Source organism: Chiloscyllium punctatum, chromosome 27 (genome assembly GCF_047496795.1).
Source record: "Chiloscyllium punctatum isolate Juve2018m chromosome 27, sChiPun1.3, whole genome shotgun sequence".
In the NCBI taxonomy this organism is placed as follows: Eukaryota; Metazoa; Chordata; class Chondrichthyes; order Orectolobiformes; family Hemiscylliidae; genus Chiloscyllium; species Chiloscyllium punctatum.
The window spans coordinates 41868712-41888228 of NC_092765.1; the positions used below are offsets into that span (position 1 = coordinate 41868712).

A 19517-nucleotide genomic window follows, 5' to 3' on the forward strand; every position below is an offset into this window, starting at 1 on the left:
ACCCGGAGGAAACCCACACAGACACGGGGAGAACGTGCAAACTGCAAACAGTCAGTCGCCTGAGGCAGGAATTGAACCCGGGTCGCTGGCGCTGTGAGGCAGCAGTGCTAACCACTGTGCCGCCCACCAAGTTGTCTGGGTTTTGTAAAAAAAATGTTTTTAACCTCTCCTAGAAGACTGCATGGTACTGGGTGAGGCAAGGACTTTCTGCACTATGAGACATCAACTTTCAGACAGGCTAAATAGACTAGCTAAATTTGACCAATGGCAATCAAAGGTTTCTTTCAAAAAGCTATTAAATCCTGAAACTCACTAAGACACACAGCCATTTACTGTAAACTGATTGCTTTGAAAACACAAACACCAGCAGCCTTTTTGAAGTGGTTTCTACTTGCTTTTCAATCAAAACAAAACGTACTAAAGAATTATTGCCTCCTTGACCTAATGTCCACACAATTTACTAGTGATGATTGCATACTCTTGCCTGATCAGTTGCTGTGGTAAATGATACAAAGTTACTGCTAGGATCCCACACAAACGCAATATAAAAAGAAACAATTTTTGAAATGTGATTGAAATACATCTATTTATAAAACAGAAACGAGTCAAATTAGTTTATTCTATTACAGAACAAGCTTGCAAAGCTATAACATTGCTCTTAAGTGAATAGCACATACCCTGCATTACACAAGAATTTTTGTGAAATTCACATTGTACCTCCTGTCTTCTCCAGCAGGTTTGAGAACTGCGTCCAAATGTCCGAGGTCTGGCTTTCCAAGTTGCGATGGTGATGGTGGTGAGCAGAGTTGTCTGTAAAGATTCTTTACCATCACAGCCCCAACTGGACACCAGAAGCCAGATTAGAGCAACCAGTTGCCTTTTCAAAATTGGTGCACAAGGAAACTGAACCTGAAGCTACCAGGACCCCTTTAGGCTGTGATAACATAACACTCACCCCCTCCTCAAGTGGGTGCCCCAGTTGCGTGCACCATAAACAAAGCCAATGTCCACTGCATATTTCTGTATGAGTCAGTGTCTCAAGCAATGGGCAGATGTTCCAGTCCAACTTGATCTTGATATCCCCTCCCCTTCACTCCACTCTCTTCCCTTCCTTCCCACCTGCATTTCCTATTCCACCAGGAATTCCTGGGCCTTTGTTTCCACATCTTGCACTGCTACTTTAATAATTTATTTCTTTTAAAAAAAAAAGCAGTGCATGAGACAATTTCCCACTCCGTTGTGGAGTCACTTTCTGTGAAACTGTGTGGCTAGATGCAATACTTCCAAGTTGAAAATCATGGACAAATATCTGCTGCAGCTCCATAAATGATGGAGCAGGACTCCATCTGCACCTTAATTCAAAAGGATACATCTTTTAAAAAAAATGACATAGAAATACTAAGAAGTCTATACTTGAGAACTAGTTAGGCTGCATTCATAGTATGCAAGGGTTGGGCCATGTTACCCTTAAGGTACATTCCATATCGGCATGTAGTGAACCACCACTTTCATGAGATCAAATGGCTTCAAGAAGAAATCAGACTTGTGACAGTTCTGGTGAAGAGCCTTTCTTGGAGCTGTGGCAAGTTTCCATGAAGTATGTTACTTTTAATAAAGTATCTGCATCAGTAAGACAAAGAAAGAGCATCAGTGATCCTATGGATACTACAGACAAACACTACTTTCACAAATACAAGTATAAACATGTGCTCCTGTCATTCAGATTTAATAAAACAGTATCATTCGTGCAACTGATTTTGTTTTCATTTTCAGGGTATGGACATTATTCACAAGGTTGACATATTACCCAGTCCTCATTGTCATAAAGGAGTGGCTTGCTAAGCCTGGTCAGACGACAATTAAGAGTCAACCACATTAACTGGATTAGGATGACTTTAGGAAAAGTGACATGTCAATCAGATTTCAAACCAATTGTTAAATTGTATGTTTGGCAACAATCTATTTGCAATCTTTTCTACGGATGTCAGTTTTTTTAAAGTGAAAGTCATTATAGCACAGAAAGGTCATTTGGCCTGAAGCCCATTCCAATCTTCATAGTTCTGATAATTTATTTCCCTCAACTGTCTATCCAATTTCACTCTGGAATCATTCTTTCAATTCACATCATCTTCAAAGGCTGAAAGTTTAAGCTCATTACCACTGGCTACATAAAAATGGTTTTCCTCTCAACTTTTCTTTATCTATTCAAAAGGTTTGTCATAATCTTTGTACTGCATTTTCACTTTACATCTGCCGTTAAAATAAAAAAAACGTTAGGGTCTGGGCTACCTTAACATGTTTTGAGGGGGTCTGGCCTGGTCCATAATAGAATAGAAAGAGGCCTTTCAGCCCAAGAAACCCATGCCAGTTATCAAGCATCTATGCATTTCGGTCCTACTTTTCAGTAATTGATCACTTGAAATGCCGTAGCACACAAGGATCATCTAAAGACATCTTAAATGTCATGATGGTTAAGACTAACTTGAGCTAAGTTCTCTCATTACTGAAACCATTCTTGTGAATTTCCTCTGCACTATTTAAAGACTTTCACATTATTCTTAAAGTATGATGACCAAAAGTGGCTCAATACTCTAGCTTTGGGTTAAACAGAACTTTCTAGAGAATCAATATAATTCTCAATTTTTTGTATTTAATATCTCCATTCATGAAGCCAAAGAACTCTATTTGTTAATTCCTCTTTCAATGTCTGATTGCTTTCAGTGAACCTGCAAGGTTTCTTTATCTCTGCACACTTTAGAATGTTATCAGCCTGCTTGTATCCCCTCTATCTCTTCTGTCAAAATGCATCACCTCATATCTCGTATTAAACTCCATTCACCATTTGTTTCCATATCCTGCTAGCCTGTTGCAATCCATTGGTATAGCCCCACTGTCTTCCATATCGAAGTGAATATGGTCAGTAAGTTTTCCAAATGTACCTTATATCCCAAAATCCAATAGTTTATCTCAAAAATAGTTTCAACACTGAACTTTGATAAATACCATATTCTACAATCTTTCATTGAAAAAGAACTATTTACAAAATTTACTATCCTTAAGTCTTTGTTTTAATCCATCCTTTTCCATTTTGTTAACCAGTTTATATTATGATGTACTTTGTGAAAAATTTCTTAAAATCCATACAGACATCTATTGCATTCCCTTTAACCTTCCCTTGCTTCAAGAAAAGTTAATTTGAGTAATCAAGGCATAACTGCCTTTTCCAAATCCATTAAAAAGGCAAAATACAGCGGATGCCGGAAAATCTGAAACAAAGGATACTGGAGAAACTTAACATGTCTGGCTGCATCTGTGGAGACAGAAAGAGTTAATGTTTCAAGTTCAGTCTGACTCTTCTTCAGAACCCATTCCAATTCAAATAAAAGTATTAGTCTATGGTACTTGCTCCAGGTTTTAAAGTTCCTACAGTCCTCCTCCCAATTTTACACCTTTTCTTCCTTTGCCTTTAAAAGGCACTAATTGGGCTATGGGTCCCACAGATCCAAGAAGCAGTAAATCACCCAAATTGCCATTCTGTTAACCTGCTGGGGATAAAGGTTGAGGCAAGCTAATGAATAGGAGATTGAAGAAATGATAACAAATTACCTGTAACCAAGTCCTGATCCATCTGCTCTGAGACACTGCTCCAAGATTGAGGGAGAGCCTGAAGGTTTGCTAGATTAGCAGGGCTGATATTTTTAAGTAAGAGCATCCTGGATAGATATCTTTCATAATTGTTAATGAATACTCAGTGATGGAGTGATGACAAGTTAAAAGGGTCAGATGAACTTTTTTTCTGCCAGTTGCCTGCATCCTCCTATGACCAACAACTTATATTTACATAGAGTTGAGATGCTAGCAGTACAAGTCAAGGCACAAAGTGTTGGGGTCCAACCTTCAAAGCATGAAAACCAAGGGAGGTGGCTGAAATGTTGGATATAAATGTGGTTGTTTGGAGGTAGAGAAAGGGTGGTGTTTAGTAAAAGGAGCTCATTTTCAGGCTGGCAAAAACAGGGTCGTACCTTGAAAGGAGGAACAATAAGCCACCATCATTGCAGTTGCAGCACATCCACCCACCCTGCAGGTCTGCATCTACGGCCACCCCCTCCCGCTCCACTGAATCAAACAAGTGACTTTTTAAAAGCCTAATTGGGGACCCTCTGACATAAATAGGATTCCAGCTGCCACTTTTTATTTCAGAAAACTGACCAGGTAAATTCCCCTTATTGCTCTAGGTCCTTTTACAGACATCCCCACCTTCCTCAGGCTTTCAGGATCCAGTCAGAAAACCAGGCTTTGAGATGGTCAGTTGCTAGCTATCTCTCTTGACATGTCTAAATACTTGTCACAGATGGCCACCCTGAAAATGAGGTCCAGTAAAAGTATAACCAAGAACTGCAGATGCTGGAGATCTGAAACAAACGGAAACAAAAATTGCTGGAGTAGCTGTGGTGACAGAAACAATCACCATTTTGAGTCAAGTGACCCTTCTTCAGGACTTCTCAAGAAGTCAAAATGTTAACTGTTTCTCTCTCCACAGTTGCTGCCAGACTTACCAAGTTTCTCTTACAACTTGTTTTTGTTTGTTCCAGTTAACGTATGTCAGGCCTTCTCCTGAAGACTGTCATTTAGATGATGCGTTGAGCAACTACTCACGCCAGCTTGGATAGGGTCATAAAGCAAAAGAATGCTCTACCAGCAATAGCTCAGAAGAAAGAAGGACTGCACTGAATGGAACCAAAAGGGCAATGTGAACAGGAATTGAGAGGCCAAGTATTACATAGCTACCCCTTCCAGGCTGTCCAGGATAGAAGGTCTGCTTCCTCAAACACTAAATTAGCAAACAAGTAAAAAGTATTTTACACTATAATTCACATTGGCCTACCTCCATTTGAGGTAGCCTCCACCACTTCCTCTGGCAGCTCATTCCATACACGCACCATCCTCTGAGTGAAAAAGTTGCCCCATAGGTCTCTTCTATGTCTTTCTCCTCTCACCCCATGCCTATGCCCTCTAGTTCTTCTCTTCCCCCACCCCAGGGAACAGACTTTGCCTATTTACCCTATCCATGCCCCTCATGATTTTATAAGTCTCTATAAAGGTCATCCATCAACCTCCGACACTCCAGGGAAAACAGCCCTAGCCAATGCAACCTCTCCCTGTAGCTCAAATCCTCCAATCCTGGCGACATCCTTGTAAATCTTTTCTGAACCCTTTCAAGTTTCACAACATCTTTCTGATAGGAAGGAGACCAGAATTGCATGCAATATTCCAACAGTGGCCTAACCAATGTCCTGTACAGCCACAACATGACCTCCCAACACCTGTACTCAGTACTCTGACCAATAAAGGAAAGCATACAAAATGCCAACTTCACTATCCTGCCTACCTGCGACTCCACTTTCAAGGAGCTATGAACCTGCATCCAAGGTCTCCTTATTCAGCAACACTCCCTAGGACCTTACCATTAAGTGTATGAGTCCTGCTAAGATTTGCTTTCCCAAAATGCTGCACCTCACATTTATCTAAATTAAACTCCATCTACCTCTTCTCAGCCCATTGGCCCATTTCATTAAGATCTTGTTGTAGTCAGAGGTAATCTTCTTTGCTGTCCACTACACCTACAATTTTGGTGCCATCTGCAACTTACTTACTATACTTCTTATGCTCACATCAAAATCTTTTATATAGATAAAAACAATTACTGCAGATGCTGGAAACCAGAGTCTAGATTAGAGTGGTGCTGGAAAAGCACAGCAGTTCAGGTAGCACCCGGGGAGCAGTAAAATCGACATTTCGGGCAAATGTCCTTCATCAGGCATGGTGCTTTTCCAGCACCACTCTACAATCTTTTATATAAATGATGAAAAGTAGTGGATCCAGCACCGCTCCTTGTGGCACTCCACCGGTCACAGGCCTCCAGTTTGAAAAAACAACCCTCCACCACCACCCTCTGTCTTCTACCTTTGAACCAGTTCTGTATCCAAATAGCTAGTTCTCCCTGCATTCTGTGAGATCTAACCTTGCTAATCAGTCTCCCATGGGGAACCTTGTCGAATGCCATACTGAAGTCCATATAGATCATATCTACCGCTCTACCTCCAATCCTCGTTGTTACTTCTTCAAAAAAATTAATCATGATTGACAGACGCATAAAGCCATGTTGACTATCCTTAATCAGTCCTTGCCTTTCCAAATACATGTACATTCTGTCCCTCAGGATTCTCTCCAACAACTTGCTCACCACCAACGTCAGGCTCACTGGTCTATAGTTCCCTGGCTTGTCCTTACCACCTTTCTTAAACAGTGGAACCACGTTAGCCAACCTCCAGTCTTCCAGCGCACAGACAAGTTACGAGGTGGAGGGGCCAACATTAAAAGGATACTGCCTTCTGTAAAACCGCTGGACATCCTGAAGCCACTCCAACATATCTGCTACAGATGGACAGAGACATGAACGCTCAAGAACTGCAGGCAACCCAATGGTGTCAGCATGTTTCTCGTACATTTGGAAGCACGTTGTCACTTGATTAGTGGCTGTGTCCCGTACCTTTTTCATTACACTCCTTGACAGATGTTAAAAAAGAAACCATTAGATCAAGCAACATTGAATAACAAAACATATTCAAGTTATAGCCACACAGATAGCAAAGTGTATTTTAAAGACACATTGCTCCCTGGTTTTCAATAAAGTCTCTTTCAGGAAAGTCACAGTTACCACAATTTAGGTCAAAGTACACAGGAATAGAAATCAATTTTAGTGGTAATATAAGAATATTAATTTTCAATTCAGCTTTAAACATTGCATTCAGGCACAACTAATGAATTTAAGATAGTCAATAACTCAGATAGCAAAATCCACTTGGTTCATTTATTTCAGAGTCAAAAGGCTCTGCATTCACACCCCACCTCATCATCATTTGAACACAGTCGAAGCTGATATTCCAGTTTAATAAAAGCATTCTGCATTCTAGTATTTTAAATCATGTGCTCGCCAAGTTTGATTTAATATCGATGACACAATTTAAAGATCAGGACATTTTTCTAGTGCCCAAGCCAGCAATTTTACTGCAGCCACCAGAAGCAGATCAACTGGTTGTCATACAATGTCATTTATGGGACCTTCACTTGTCTATTTGGTTTACTACTACTGCACAAGTGCTAAATAGATAACAGTCACTCGCAACAAGTTTTTATAGCATTAGAATAGCTTTAGTTTGTTTGCTTCTATCTTTCATTGTTCTCCAGAACCTTTGATCGGTCTGGATGATCTTTCAGAATTCTCAATGTGCAACAGGAGAATTAACGAAGAGACAACAGCTTACTCAAACCAAAAGTCATTGTTCGGACTGAGCATATTCTGGAAAGCTATGAGAAATGTACAAGTAGTCTGAATTTTGTAACTTACATAAAGTTCCTAGATGAAGTTTCATCAATAAAATCAATGGGCAGCCAACCCACACTCACCCAAAAAAAAACTCATCCCCATTTAGTTTCCCTAATTGCATGGAGCTTAATGACCTGATCTGTGATTTCAGTGAACATCAGTAACCGGCTTCAGCAAAGTGTTGGGAAGATAAAAAAGTACATGGGGATAAAAGCAAAAAGTACTGGAGAAACCCAACTGGTAGCACTTGTGGAAAGAGAAATAAGAGTTAATGTTTCAAGTCCAAAATAACTCTTCTTCAGAACTGAAGTGAGATTAAAAAGACTAGTTTTATAATGTAGAAAATGTGAAACAAAAAGAGAAGTCAGGGGGAGGTTAGCTATAGGAGTAGCGATTAGAAATAACAGGTGTCACAAAACAAAAAGCAAACAAGTGATAAGAGGAGAAGAGAGATAGGTCCAGAGTATATGCTGACAGCAGTGACAGAAACTGCTGGAAATACTTGATAGAGTGAACATCAAAAGAGAATCACCATTTATTATTCAGTGCCAGTAAGTATACTTCAAAAACAAACTAACACACTTAAACCATTCACCTAACTTTAGATGTTAAAAACATTCTTTCAGACTAAATATTAAAGGCTGCACAGCTCCTCAGAAAGTAAACCCTACCAGAGGTCAGTGCCAGATGAAATAAGATAGCCAATATTCTATATTTCTCCTGGTTTTCAGAAATGACATTACCAGTCAAAATCACAAATACTACCATAGAGAGAAAAAATGTGCTTAAATGAATCAAAATGAAGCTCATAGTGAATGGGAAGTTCAGTCATGTGAAGGTAGGACATAAATGCATTTCTGCCACAAAAGCTCTTACACTGACCTTGGCTTATTCAGCTCAGGGTATAGAACTGGCAAGAGCTGTATTCTCCAAAAACAAAGTAGCATTGTAATAAACACAAGAATTAACAAACAAGTGCCTAGGATACCAGCTGTAACTCTATTCATTTTCAGCAGAAGTCTGGATCTCTTTAAGCTTGTAGGTGCTATCAGCATTTCCAGAACAATAAAAATGCATATTTAGTGCCAAATCTAACTTGACTTTTGACAATAAACAAGCTGATGGTTGTACAAATTAATGTCACAAGACAGTACTTTAGGGTTAATTATCAATAGATGAAGGATGCTGGAACCTACATTTTCTCACCAAGGGTTTCCAAGTTGATTGTGATAGCCTGGGTGAGTTTGTATTTCAGACGGTTTTGTAGATCAGGGAACTCTCGAAAGGGAGTATTCATAAACACAACTTTGTTGCATGCTTGCAGTTGCTCTGCCAAGTTACTCAGCGAACTCAGGATTGGGATACATTCCGTCAGTGCACTTTCCCACAAATTCTGTTGCTGCTCAATAACACGGAAACATTTCTCCAGGACTTGATGAACAGCCAGCAAGGCTTGTTTCTGAGCCATGACTTTTTGCTACAGTAATCTAATCAGAAAATCACAAGAAAGTAAATCCAATCAACAAGAAAAAATATCCAGTGAAATAAAAGTATCCAATGAAATAAACAGGTAAAGCACGTGTTTGATTTCTATAAGTGATAAGACTATTAAAATATAACCTCTAATATGAATTAGCAAATCATGTCTTTTAAAACTAGATACCAAACACATTCTTGCAATTAGATTTTATATTTCCAGTTAGCTTTCTCTTGTGCTCCAATTTTAACCCCCTTGTCAACCTTTTCATCATTTGATGTTTTTATATTCTGTCCTTCCTTCCGACCTACGTAATTATGTTCCTACAAAATGGATACTATATTTATGGAATTTTCTTCAATATTATAGTTACCACAATCACCAGGAGCTCGGTACCGAGTAAGTTGTTGGAGCTGTGGACTGGCAGGTGATAAATCTCACACTGTCAACATGGCTTCGTGAAAAGGGAAATCAATTTTTCTGGAGGTCTTTCAGGAAGCAACATGCACTATGAATAGAGGTAGATGCATTTTCCTCAGATTTCCATCAAGTAATTCAGAAGAATATCTATATTAGGTATAAATGGTTGATGTTCTGGTCGGCAAGGTGTAAGGAATGGCCTAAGGGATCAGTGCTGGAGACTCACTGTTTTACAATTTACATTAACAGCTTAAATAAAAGGGACCAAAGTTAAATTTGCTGATGAAAAATTCAGGCAGTTGTGAAGTGTACATAATCAGGTGAAAAAAGGGATAATAAATGGATTTAGTGAGTAAGAAAAGATCTGGCAAATGGAGTATCCTGTGGAAAAATGTGACATTGTTCATTTTGGCAGGAAGAACCAAACTGGATACTCTAAATGGTGAGAAATGGCAGAGTTCATGGATGGAGAGGGATCTAGGTATCCTAGAGCATTAATTTAAAGAAAGGTTAGAATGGAGGTACAAGTGTTCAGGTATCCAACAGAATGCTATTACTTACTGTGTGAAAGATCAAGTTTTGTTACACAGGGCAGTAGTAAGACCACATCTGGGAGTACAATGTACAGCACTGGACTTATTATTGAAGGTTAACCATAGAAAAACCTTTAGAGAAGATTTACAATACCTGGAATCTGTGTTTGAGGAAAGTTTGGACATGCTCGACAGGCATCTGCTGCAGTTTCAAAGAGTGGGAGGTGACTAGATTGATAAATAATACTGAGAGGTTTAGAGAGAGTATACATGGAACTTATGATTTTTCTTTTAGGAGAATCTAGAACTAGGGGGTCACTTTACTGTAAAGAGTCACCCATTTCAGATAGAAGATTATGGTTATGAGTGTTTGGAACTTGCCTTTTCGAAAGATGATGGAAGCAGTGTATTTGAATATTCTTAACTCAGGGGTACAAAGATTATTGATTAACAAGAGGGTGAAAGGTTAATGGGGCAGACAGAAATACAGAATAATCAGATCAGCCATAGCTGACTTTTGCTCCTAATTCACATGCAACAAGTTAAGAAGGCTAAAGTTGAAATGTTAATTCCTCTGACTGTTTCCAGTGTTGTGTTCTTTTGTTGGTCTTAACTGACTATTCACATCTCCGTATCCCACCTGCAGAGAAATGGGCCTCTTATCGAGGAAGATGAGTTGGCCATTCAGCGCCTTGAGCCTGTTCCACTTTCAATGAATTTACGACTGAGCTGTGGCCCATATCTCTTAATATCTTTGCTTAACAAATAGTTACTATCTCAGATTTAAAACCAACCACTGATCCAGCATCCACTGCTGTTTGTGGAAGAGTTCCAAACATCTACCACCCTGTGTGTGTGTGTGTAGAAGTGCTTCCTAATGTCTCACCTGAATGGTCTGGCCCTAATTCTCAGAGTATGCCCCGTAGTTCTACAATTCCCAATCAACCTTTTCTTTTCCTGTTACTTCTTTTTTCAACATGAAAACCATTGCTTCAGCTCCTGCTTGTTTTGAAACTGTCAGCCATGTTTTCCAGACTGGAATATTTCATGCTTGTCTGGCAACCTCTTACCCTTTGTAGTCATAAGCTCATCCAAAACCCTGTACTCAAATTTCCAATAAAATATTGGTGCATCCACACAGCACACACTATTGCAGTTATTGTGTTCACTGATCTACATTCACTTCCAGATCTTAGTAGATTAAGTGTAAAATGTTTAAACTCCTCCATTTCATAATAGAATCCCTACAGTGTGGAAACAGACCATTTGCCCAACATGTCCACACTAACCTTCCAAAGAGTATCCCAGACGCGTTCCCAAACCCTATTTCTCTACATTTCCCCTAACTCAAGCAGCTAGCCTACACATCCCTGAACACTACGGGCAATTTATCATGGCCAAATCACCAACCTGCATTTCTTTGAAATGGGGGAAGAAACCCAAACAGAAACAAGGAGAATGTGCAAACTCCACACAGATAGTCACCCAAGGCTGGAATTGAAGCCAGGTCCCTGGCGCTGTGAGGCAGCATTGCTAACAATTGAGCCACCCTCTACAAAAAACTAAACTGTTTGTGATTATATACAAAAGATATTTTTAATGAATAAAGTATATTTTTGAAATAAAAATAACTTAGAAATCAAGAGTTAGGTTTTAAGTAGAAGCAACAGGTTGAAGAAGGAATTTAATATCTGCAGGCGACAGCTTTTTTAGGAATAAATGCATGGCAGGCTAAAGTTGGGGGAATGCAGCATTGTTGAAGCTTTGGAAGGTTGGAGAACGGTGATATGGTGGCTCAGTAGTTAGCACCCCTACCTCATAGCACCTGAGACCTGGGTTCGATTCCAGTCTCAGGTGACTATCTGTGTGGAGTTTGCACATTCTCCCCACAACTGCTCGGGTTTCCTCCGGGTACTCCAGTTTCCTTCCACAGTCCAAAGGTGTGCAGGATAGGTGAACTGGCCAGGCTAAATTACCCACAGCATTCAGGGATGTGTGGGTTACGTGCATTTGTCAGGGTAAATGTAGAGTAATAGGGTAGGGGAATGGGTCTGATTGGGTTACTCTTCAGAGGGACAGCGTGGGCTTGCTGGGCCAAAGATTCTGTTTCCACAATGTAGGGATTCTATGATCATACAGTAGCATATCAAAGAAACAAATAAACATTGGAGTTTGACTCTAACCAAACAAACCAAAGACACCTCTTTGAGTTCTGTCTTTTATATAAACATTTATCCTCTGCAACTCAATGAGAATTTCTGATTAAAACATTGTGTGGCATTGACACAAAATAAGATCTCTATCCCAATGACAGTTACAAATGTGGTTTGTAATGATAGCCTGCAATGGGGGAATGGGTGACCCCAGGGTTAACTTTTGTTGGAAACAGTGCCACGGGATCTGTTACAGCCATTTGAAGAGGCAGATGGGACCTCGGGTTTAACATTTCACATGGAAGATATATGGGGTGGACAAAGTTAATAATCACACAACACCAGGTTATAGTCCCAACAGGTTTAATTGGAAGCACTAGCTTTTGGAGCATCTCTCCTTCACCAGGTGATAGTGGAGGGCTCAGTTATAACACACAGAATTTACAGCAAACATTTACAGTGTGATGTAACTGAAATCATACATTGAAAAATTGATTGTCTGTTGAGTCTTTCTTCTGTTTGAATACCGTGATAGTTTCATGTGACCCCTCCCCCGGGTACAGTGTGTTGAAGGAGGGTCACTGGGAGCTGAAGCGTCGCCTCACAGATACCGCCTGACCTCCAGAGTTTTTACCCCCACCCCAACAACTTCCGGTTTTATTTAAAGTTTTCAGAGACTCGAGGAGGCCACGAGGGGTCAAACCCCGAGTTAAAGTAACGCGAGGCCTCGCTTCCCCTCCCCTCCCCGCCCACAGACTCACCCGCTGACGACGGTGAGTGAAGCTTCAGCACCGACTGCCCCCGCCGCACACCGCCATGTCCATCTCCATCTCCATCTCCGCGCCTGCGCACAGCTCACCCAACCGCCAGGACTACAACTCCCATGATGCTCTGCGCTTTAAATTATTTCTTACCTCGCAGGTATATGAGTGTGACTGAGAATTTACAGGCCCACGTGGTCACTTTCGTGCTCTTTTCCTCCTTAGAGTTTAAAAATAATTTAGTTGTTGATAGTGGAATTTAGAATGGTTGCTCTGTGAAGTAAGGCTCCACTGTGATTGGCTGTTATCTGAGCTGCGGTGTTGTGATTGGCTAATATCTGAGTTGTTGTGTTGTGATTGCCTGCTATCTGAGCTCCTGTGCTGTGATTAGCTGTTATCTGAGCTACTGTGTTCTGATTGGCTGCTATCTGAGTTACTGTTGTGAATGGCTGTTTTCTGAGCTGCTGTGTTGTGACTGGCAAGTCCTGGACCTGCTGCGCTGCGATTGGACAGCACTTCCTGGATTAACTGTGATATGATTGGCTGCACCCTAGGCCATCTTTGTACTGAGCAATGCTGAGCAATTTAAATGCTGGAAAATCAGGGGGAAAAAAATCAGAACTTGCTGGAAAAACTCAGCTGGTCTGGCAGCATCTGTGGAGGGATATTAGAGCCAACATTTTGGATACAGTGGTCCTTTTCAGAACCTTGCTTCTGCATCAGCACCCAAGTGCACAACACAACATTAACTTGCATTTGAACAGCACTCTCTCACTCAGCACAAACAGGCCATTCAGCTCATTTTTTTTCTGTCATAGTTCTTTGTGAAGTTATTCATTTAGTCTCATTGCCCTGCTTGTCTGCCGTCGCCTTGCAAATTTCTCCAGTTCAAGTATTTATCCAATTCCTATTGAATGTTATTGCTGAATCTAGCTGTTATCTCCTTTTGCCTTGTGCTGCTCAATTAGAGTCAAAGAGGTACACAGTATGGAAGCAGACCTTATGGTCAACTCATTCATGCCAACCAGATATCCGAAATAAATCTTGTCGCATTTATCAGAATTTGGCCCATATCCTTCTCAAACCACCCTATTCCTATACTCCTCTAGATGCCTTTTAAAATTTGTAATTGGATCAGCCTCCACCAGTTCCTTTGGCAGCTCAATCCATATATGTGCCATCCTCTGCACAAAAATGTTGTCCTTTAGGTCCCTTTTATATCTTTCCCCTCTCACCTTAAACCTATGCCCTGTAGTTTTAGACTCCCCTACCCTGAAGAAAAGACCTTGTCTATTTAACCTATCCATCCCCCTCATGATTTTACAAACATCTATAAGGTCACCCCTCAACCTCCGACACTCCAGGGAAAATAGCCCAAATATAGATGCCTATTCAGCCTCTCCCTATAGTTCAAACACCCCAAGCCTGGCAACATCGCTGTAAATCTATTCTGAACCCTTTCAAGTTTCACAACATCCTTCCCATAGCATGAAGAACAGAATTGCATGCAACATTCCAAATCGTAGCCTAATCAATGTTATGTACAGCTGCAACATGACCTCCCAATTTCTGTACTCAACGCTATTTTGTAATATTACCTTATATCATTGTCCTGATTTTTGACCCAGCTACAGTGAAGGAAGGGTGACTAATATCTTTGACTTCAGAAAGTGGAGTGGAGGAAATGCCCCTGTCTGCATCGATGGTGCTGAGGTGGTAGGAAGTTGAAGCTTTCAAGGTGTAAACATCATCAACAACCCCCACAATCTATCTCAATCTATTCACATCATGCCACAGTTGAGAAAGCACACCAATGCCAAGAATGTGGTGCTGGAAAAGCACAGCTGGTCAGGCAGCATCTGAGGAGCAGGAGAATCGACGTATCGAGCATAATCTCTTCAATGGGCATCTTCCTGATGAAGAGCATTTGCTTGAATCATCAATGCTCCTGCTCCTCGGATGCTGCCTGACTGGTTGTGCTTTTCCAGCACCACACTCTCGACTCTGGACTCTAGCATCTGCAGTCCTCATCTTCTCCCAGGCACACCATTGCCTCTACTTCCTCAGAAGGCTTAGGAAATTTGCCACATCCTACAAATTTTTATAGATTCACCACAGAAAGCATCCTAGCTGGATGCATCACAGCTTGGTACAACAACTGTGCTGCCTGAGACCGCAAGGAATTACAGACAGTTGTGAACGCAGCCCAGTCCATCAGAAAAATCAGCCTTCCTTCCTTGCACTATATTTGCACTTCCTGTTGCCTCAGGAAAGCAACCAACATCATCAAAGACTCCTCCCACCCCGTTATACTGTCTGCCATTCTCTTCCATTGGGAAGAAGATACAAGTGTTTGAAAACAAATACTCAAGTTTTAAAAACAACTACTTCCTCACTGTTATCAGACCTGTCATGCATGAGAGTTGATCTTTCTCTGCACCTTCTCTATAGCTGTAACACCTTATTCAGCATTCTGTTCTACTACACTGATGTACTTAGGTCAGGTATGATTTGTATGGTTATTATACAACACAATACTTTTCACTGTACCTCGGTACATGGGACAATAATAAATCAAATCAATTCAACGTAGTTTGGTAATCAGAGCTACAGGTTCAAAGTTGGCTATAAAAAAGACAATTCTTTTCACATTAAGATCTACAAAGCACAATGCAAAAGACCCGGTGAACTAAATGCCACAGGATCTTTTCAAAGGCAATTGAACATGCATTTGGAAAGTAGAAACTTGTTATGGTGGTGGGATGAATTTAGGAATAGGAATAAAATGAGAAGTTCAGATTAAGTGACCCTCTTATACTATAATATTTTATGAAAAACTAATAGTGAGACACAATGAATCAGTACAGGTGTCCAACAAAGCCAATTAAAGCAATAAGTTTTAGGGATGTCATACAGGAGGTGAAGGATTGGAATGTCTGTGTTGGGGGTCTAGACAGCTGACGACACAGTTGCTGAACTCTGTCCAATCTGTGCCATTCAATCCTTCCCCATCAGGAGTAACTTTAGCTTGGCACCAGGCTATGATAAACACTCCAACAAGGAAGCACAGGGCTGTGGTCAGGCCATTGGCTTTTTGCTATGTAAGCGAACTCATTTTGATCTCTCACTGACAAGCCAGACTCAATGTTCCCTAACATTCCCCAATCAAATGTTGCACTATGGGAAAGTGAAGATCTGCCTAGTTAATTATACTTCCTACTCTCCTTTTGGCCAATTTGTCAGACATGTGACATGCTTGTTTGTTTGGACATGCTCACTTGAAGGTGACTCAAAGAATATTATGGGTAATGGAGTTACGATTTGGAAGAATTTGATTTGCAAATGTGTTTCTTTGAATCTCTTTTTCCCATTCTATCTATTTTCCCTTCCTTATATTTCTTTTCCCAATTTTCCTCTCATTCTATCTTTGTTCTCCATCCTCTCTAATCGATGGACGTCATTGAGTGTATTTATGACAGAAATTGGTAGGTTCTTCATTTGTAACGAGGTCAAAGGTTATGGAGAGAAGGCAGGAAATTGGAGTTGAGAAATATATCAGTCATGATTGAATAGGAGAACAGACCTGACAGACCAAATGAACTTATTCTGCTCTTATATCTTATGCTCTATTTTCTTTCCTTGTCCCTTTTCTTCACCTCTGTTCCTCTCTCCATATCTCAGATCCCCACTCTACTTCCTTGCTTTATTCTCTCTTCCTCCCCATCTTTACATACTTTTCTCTATCTTCTTTCCCCTGTCTCTTTCCTTTACAAATAATCTCTATCGTACCCCACTCTCTCCCCTCCTATCTTATATGGGGATCCAAACACACACACACCATTTTCACCTTACACCCAGATAGAGCAGTTATTCACATGCACTTCTTTCAATTTAGTCGACAGCATTTACTGCTCACAATGTAATCTCCTTTGTTGGTGAAACCAAATGCAGACTATTTTTTTATATTTCAAAAATATACTTTATTCATAAAATACTTTAATGGTCTGTACAGTTGGACATGCCATACATATGTAAACATTCCATTTGTTTGCATACCGAAAACAGAGTAATCATTCCTATTTACAGGTCTGTACGATTACATTTTTAGCTGAGGCGTCAGCAGAGCCCAAATGACTGCGCGGGCCCCCTGTTCTTCTTTAGGCAGGCAGATGTTACACGGTGGTCTTTCCCCATCGCGCCTTGGTGGCAGCTGCCCCAAGCTTCAGCGCATCCCTCAACACATAGTCCTGGACCTTGGAATGTGACAGTCTGCAACACTCAGTCGGGGTCAACTCCTTCAGCTGGAAGATCAACAGGTTTCGGACAGCCCAGAGAGCGTCCTTCACCGAGTTGATGATCCTCCAGGCGCAGTTGATGTTCGTCTCGATGTGTGTCCCGGGGAAGAGGCCGTAGAGCTCGGAGTCCCGCGTCATGGCGCTGCTCGGGACGAACCTCGACAAACACCACTGAATTCCTCTCCAGACTTCTTCTGCGTCGGCACATTCCAGAAGGAGGGGTGTGACAGTCTCGTCCCCCCGCAGCCGCTTCGAGGGCAGCGTGTGGTGTGGCTGAGAGTCCGGGCGTGCATAAAGGATCTTACAGGCAGAGCCCTTCTCACCACCAGCCAAGCCATGTCTTGGTGCTTGTTGGAAAGTTCTGGCAATGAGGCATTCTGCCAAGTGGCTTTGACAGTCTGCTCAGGGAACCACTCGATAGGATCCGCCCTCTCCTTTTCCCGAAGGGTCTCAAGGACACTACGTGCTGACCACTTCCTTATGGACTTGTGGTCAAAGGTGTTTATCTTCATAAACTTCTCCATGAAGGACAGGTGATATGGAACGGTCCAACTACTCGGAGCGTTCCGCAGCAGCGAGGCCAGGCCATCCTTCGCAACACCGGGGACAGGTAGAACCTCAGTACGTAGTGACACTTGGTGTTTGCGTACTGGGGATCCACGCACAGCTTGATGCAACCACACACAAAGGTGGCCATCAGGGTGAGGGTGGCATTGGGTGTATTTTTTCCCCCGTTGCTCAGATATTTGTACAGCGAGTCCCTTCGGACCCGGTCCATCTTTGACCTCCATATAAACTGGAAGATGGCCCGGGTGACTGCAGCAGCACAGGTTCTGGGAATAGGCCAGACCTGTGCCACATATAATAGCAATGACAGTGCCTCACACTTGATGACCAGGTTTTTTCCCGCGATGGAGAGCGACCGTAGCTTCCATCTGCCCAGTTTCTGCCTCACTTTGCTGATACACTCCTCCCAAGACTTGGCGCACGCCCCAGCCTCCCCGAACCAAATACTAAGCACCTTCAGGTGGTCGGTCCTGACGGTGAAGGGGATCGAGGATTGGTCGGCCCAGTTCCCGAAGAGTATGGCCTTGCTCTTGCCTGTTTGACCTGTTTGTTGTTGTGTACGTGCTAGGATCATGAATAAAGCCAATCTGTTCTCCCAAGCCATTCTGCTGGTTGCATGGAGCTGCTCTGCTATACCCTTGACTGCATCCCTCGTGTAGTTAATGAATGTTGTGGTTCTGTTCGCCGAGCTGGGGAATTGTGTTGCAGATGTTTCGTCCCCTGTCTAGGTGACATCCTCAGTGCTTGGGAGCCTCCTGTGAAGCGCTTCTGTGCTGTTTCCTCAGGCATTTATAGTGATTTGTATCTGCCGCTTCTGGTTGTCAGTTCCAGCTGTCCGCTGTAGTGGCCGGTATATTGGGTCCAGGTCAATGAGCTTATTGATTGAATCTGTGGATGAGTGCCATGTCTCTAGGAATTCCCTGGCTGTTGTCTTCTTCCAAACAGTAGTTAATGAACCTTTGTTGATTGTAGAAAATATAGTTTATCCAATCCACATTCTTGTTGACCGTTACCCACCAGAAGAGAGCCGACTCAAAGCCTGCTGTAATCTGATTGCGAGCCTTGAACTCATCCGGCACCCCTCTAGGAACTCCTATAGAGTCCAGATAGATACGATCATCAAAAGAGGTATCCAATAATGATCTTTTACTCTGACTCATTTTTGTGACAACTTTTTCCTTTTCAAATGCCAAGATCAATGGGGTTGCCAATTGCACATGTGCCTCCCCAGTCAGGAGATAGGGTGGGTCTCAGCATTCTCCCTCCACAGTACCACCACAGATCTGCTCGGGGGATTTGCAGCGCTGAGTAGTTCCCTCCCTTGTCTATTCCAGTCACATTTTCAATATCGATACACGATTTCAGCTCACTGACATCTCTGAACTGATTTAGACCTTGTCTGCAAACACACCGTGTGTGATTGCTGACCATAGTCAATCATTGGGATGGGGGTTTAAATCTTTCTTCTCCAAGGGAGGGAATATTAGTGATAGGGAAGTACAATTCCCATTATTCCACGCAGTCTTATCCTGATAGAGGGTGATCATACATTCCATGCCCTTCCTGTCTCGCTGCGACCCAAGCAGAAAGGGAACTACTTGGGCCACTGGCCTACTGGAGGCACACGCACAGCAATTGCTTTTATTCAGACTTTTCACAGTGTACTTTACCCATTCAAGCCAGGCATTTAAATCCCCGTAACCAAGTTCTATTTCAATGGTCTGTTTTAAGTCCTTTATCTCTATAATTTGTACTACCTTAGGGTCGTTGGGAGGGGTGAAAGGATATGCCTGTGGCATCTGAGTGCTCATTTTATTCACTTCGACTGGCCACTTTCCTCTGCCCACCTGTATGCGGAAACAACAACCCGACAAAAGCTTCCTGTTTGCCTTCATTTCTATCCCAAATGTTTCATTTAATTGGA

The 19517-nt window shown here is 41.8% G+C and overlaps 1 protein-coding gene across 1 annotated transcript; it reads right to left on the reverse strand.

The window, feature by feature from the left end:
* Positions 1-599: 599 nt before the first annotated feature.
* Positions 600-12827, reverse strand: airim (AFG2 interacting ribosome maturation factor). The gene is made up of 5 exons (XM_072548546.1): positions 12732-12827; positions 8584-8874; positions 6387-6566; positions 3607-3725; positions 600-1620 (listed from the first exon to the last, which is right to left on the reverse strand). The coding sequence occupies exons 2-5, from the start codon at positions 8853-8855 to the stop codon at positions 1538-1540; spliced, it is 654 nt and encodes a 217-aa protein (XP_072404647.1). The 5' UTR covers positions 8856-8874; positions 12732-12827; the 3' UTR covers positions 600-1537.
* Between the last annotated feature and the right edge of the window lie 6690 nt (positions 12828-19517).

What these genes read in the sequence shown, in the direction of transcription:
- airim (XM_072548546.1), bottom strand. Translation starts at nt 8,855, where the DNA reads ATGGCTCAGAAACAAGCCTTGCTGGCTGTTCATCAAGTCCTGGAGAAA. An exon ending in GAAACCCTTGGTGAGAAAAT is followed by an intron (nt 6,567 to 8,583) that starts GTAGGTTCCAGC and finishes ACATCTGTCAAG; the next exon opens with GAGTGTAATGAAAAAGGTAC. An exon ending in GGATCAGGACTTGGTTACAG is followed by an intron (nt 1,621 to 3,606) that starts GTAATTTGTTAT and finishes TTACTGATGCAG; the next exon opens with ATACTTTATTAAAAGTAACA.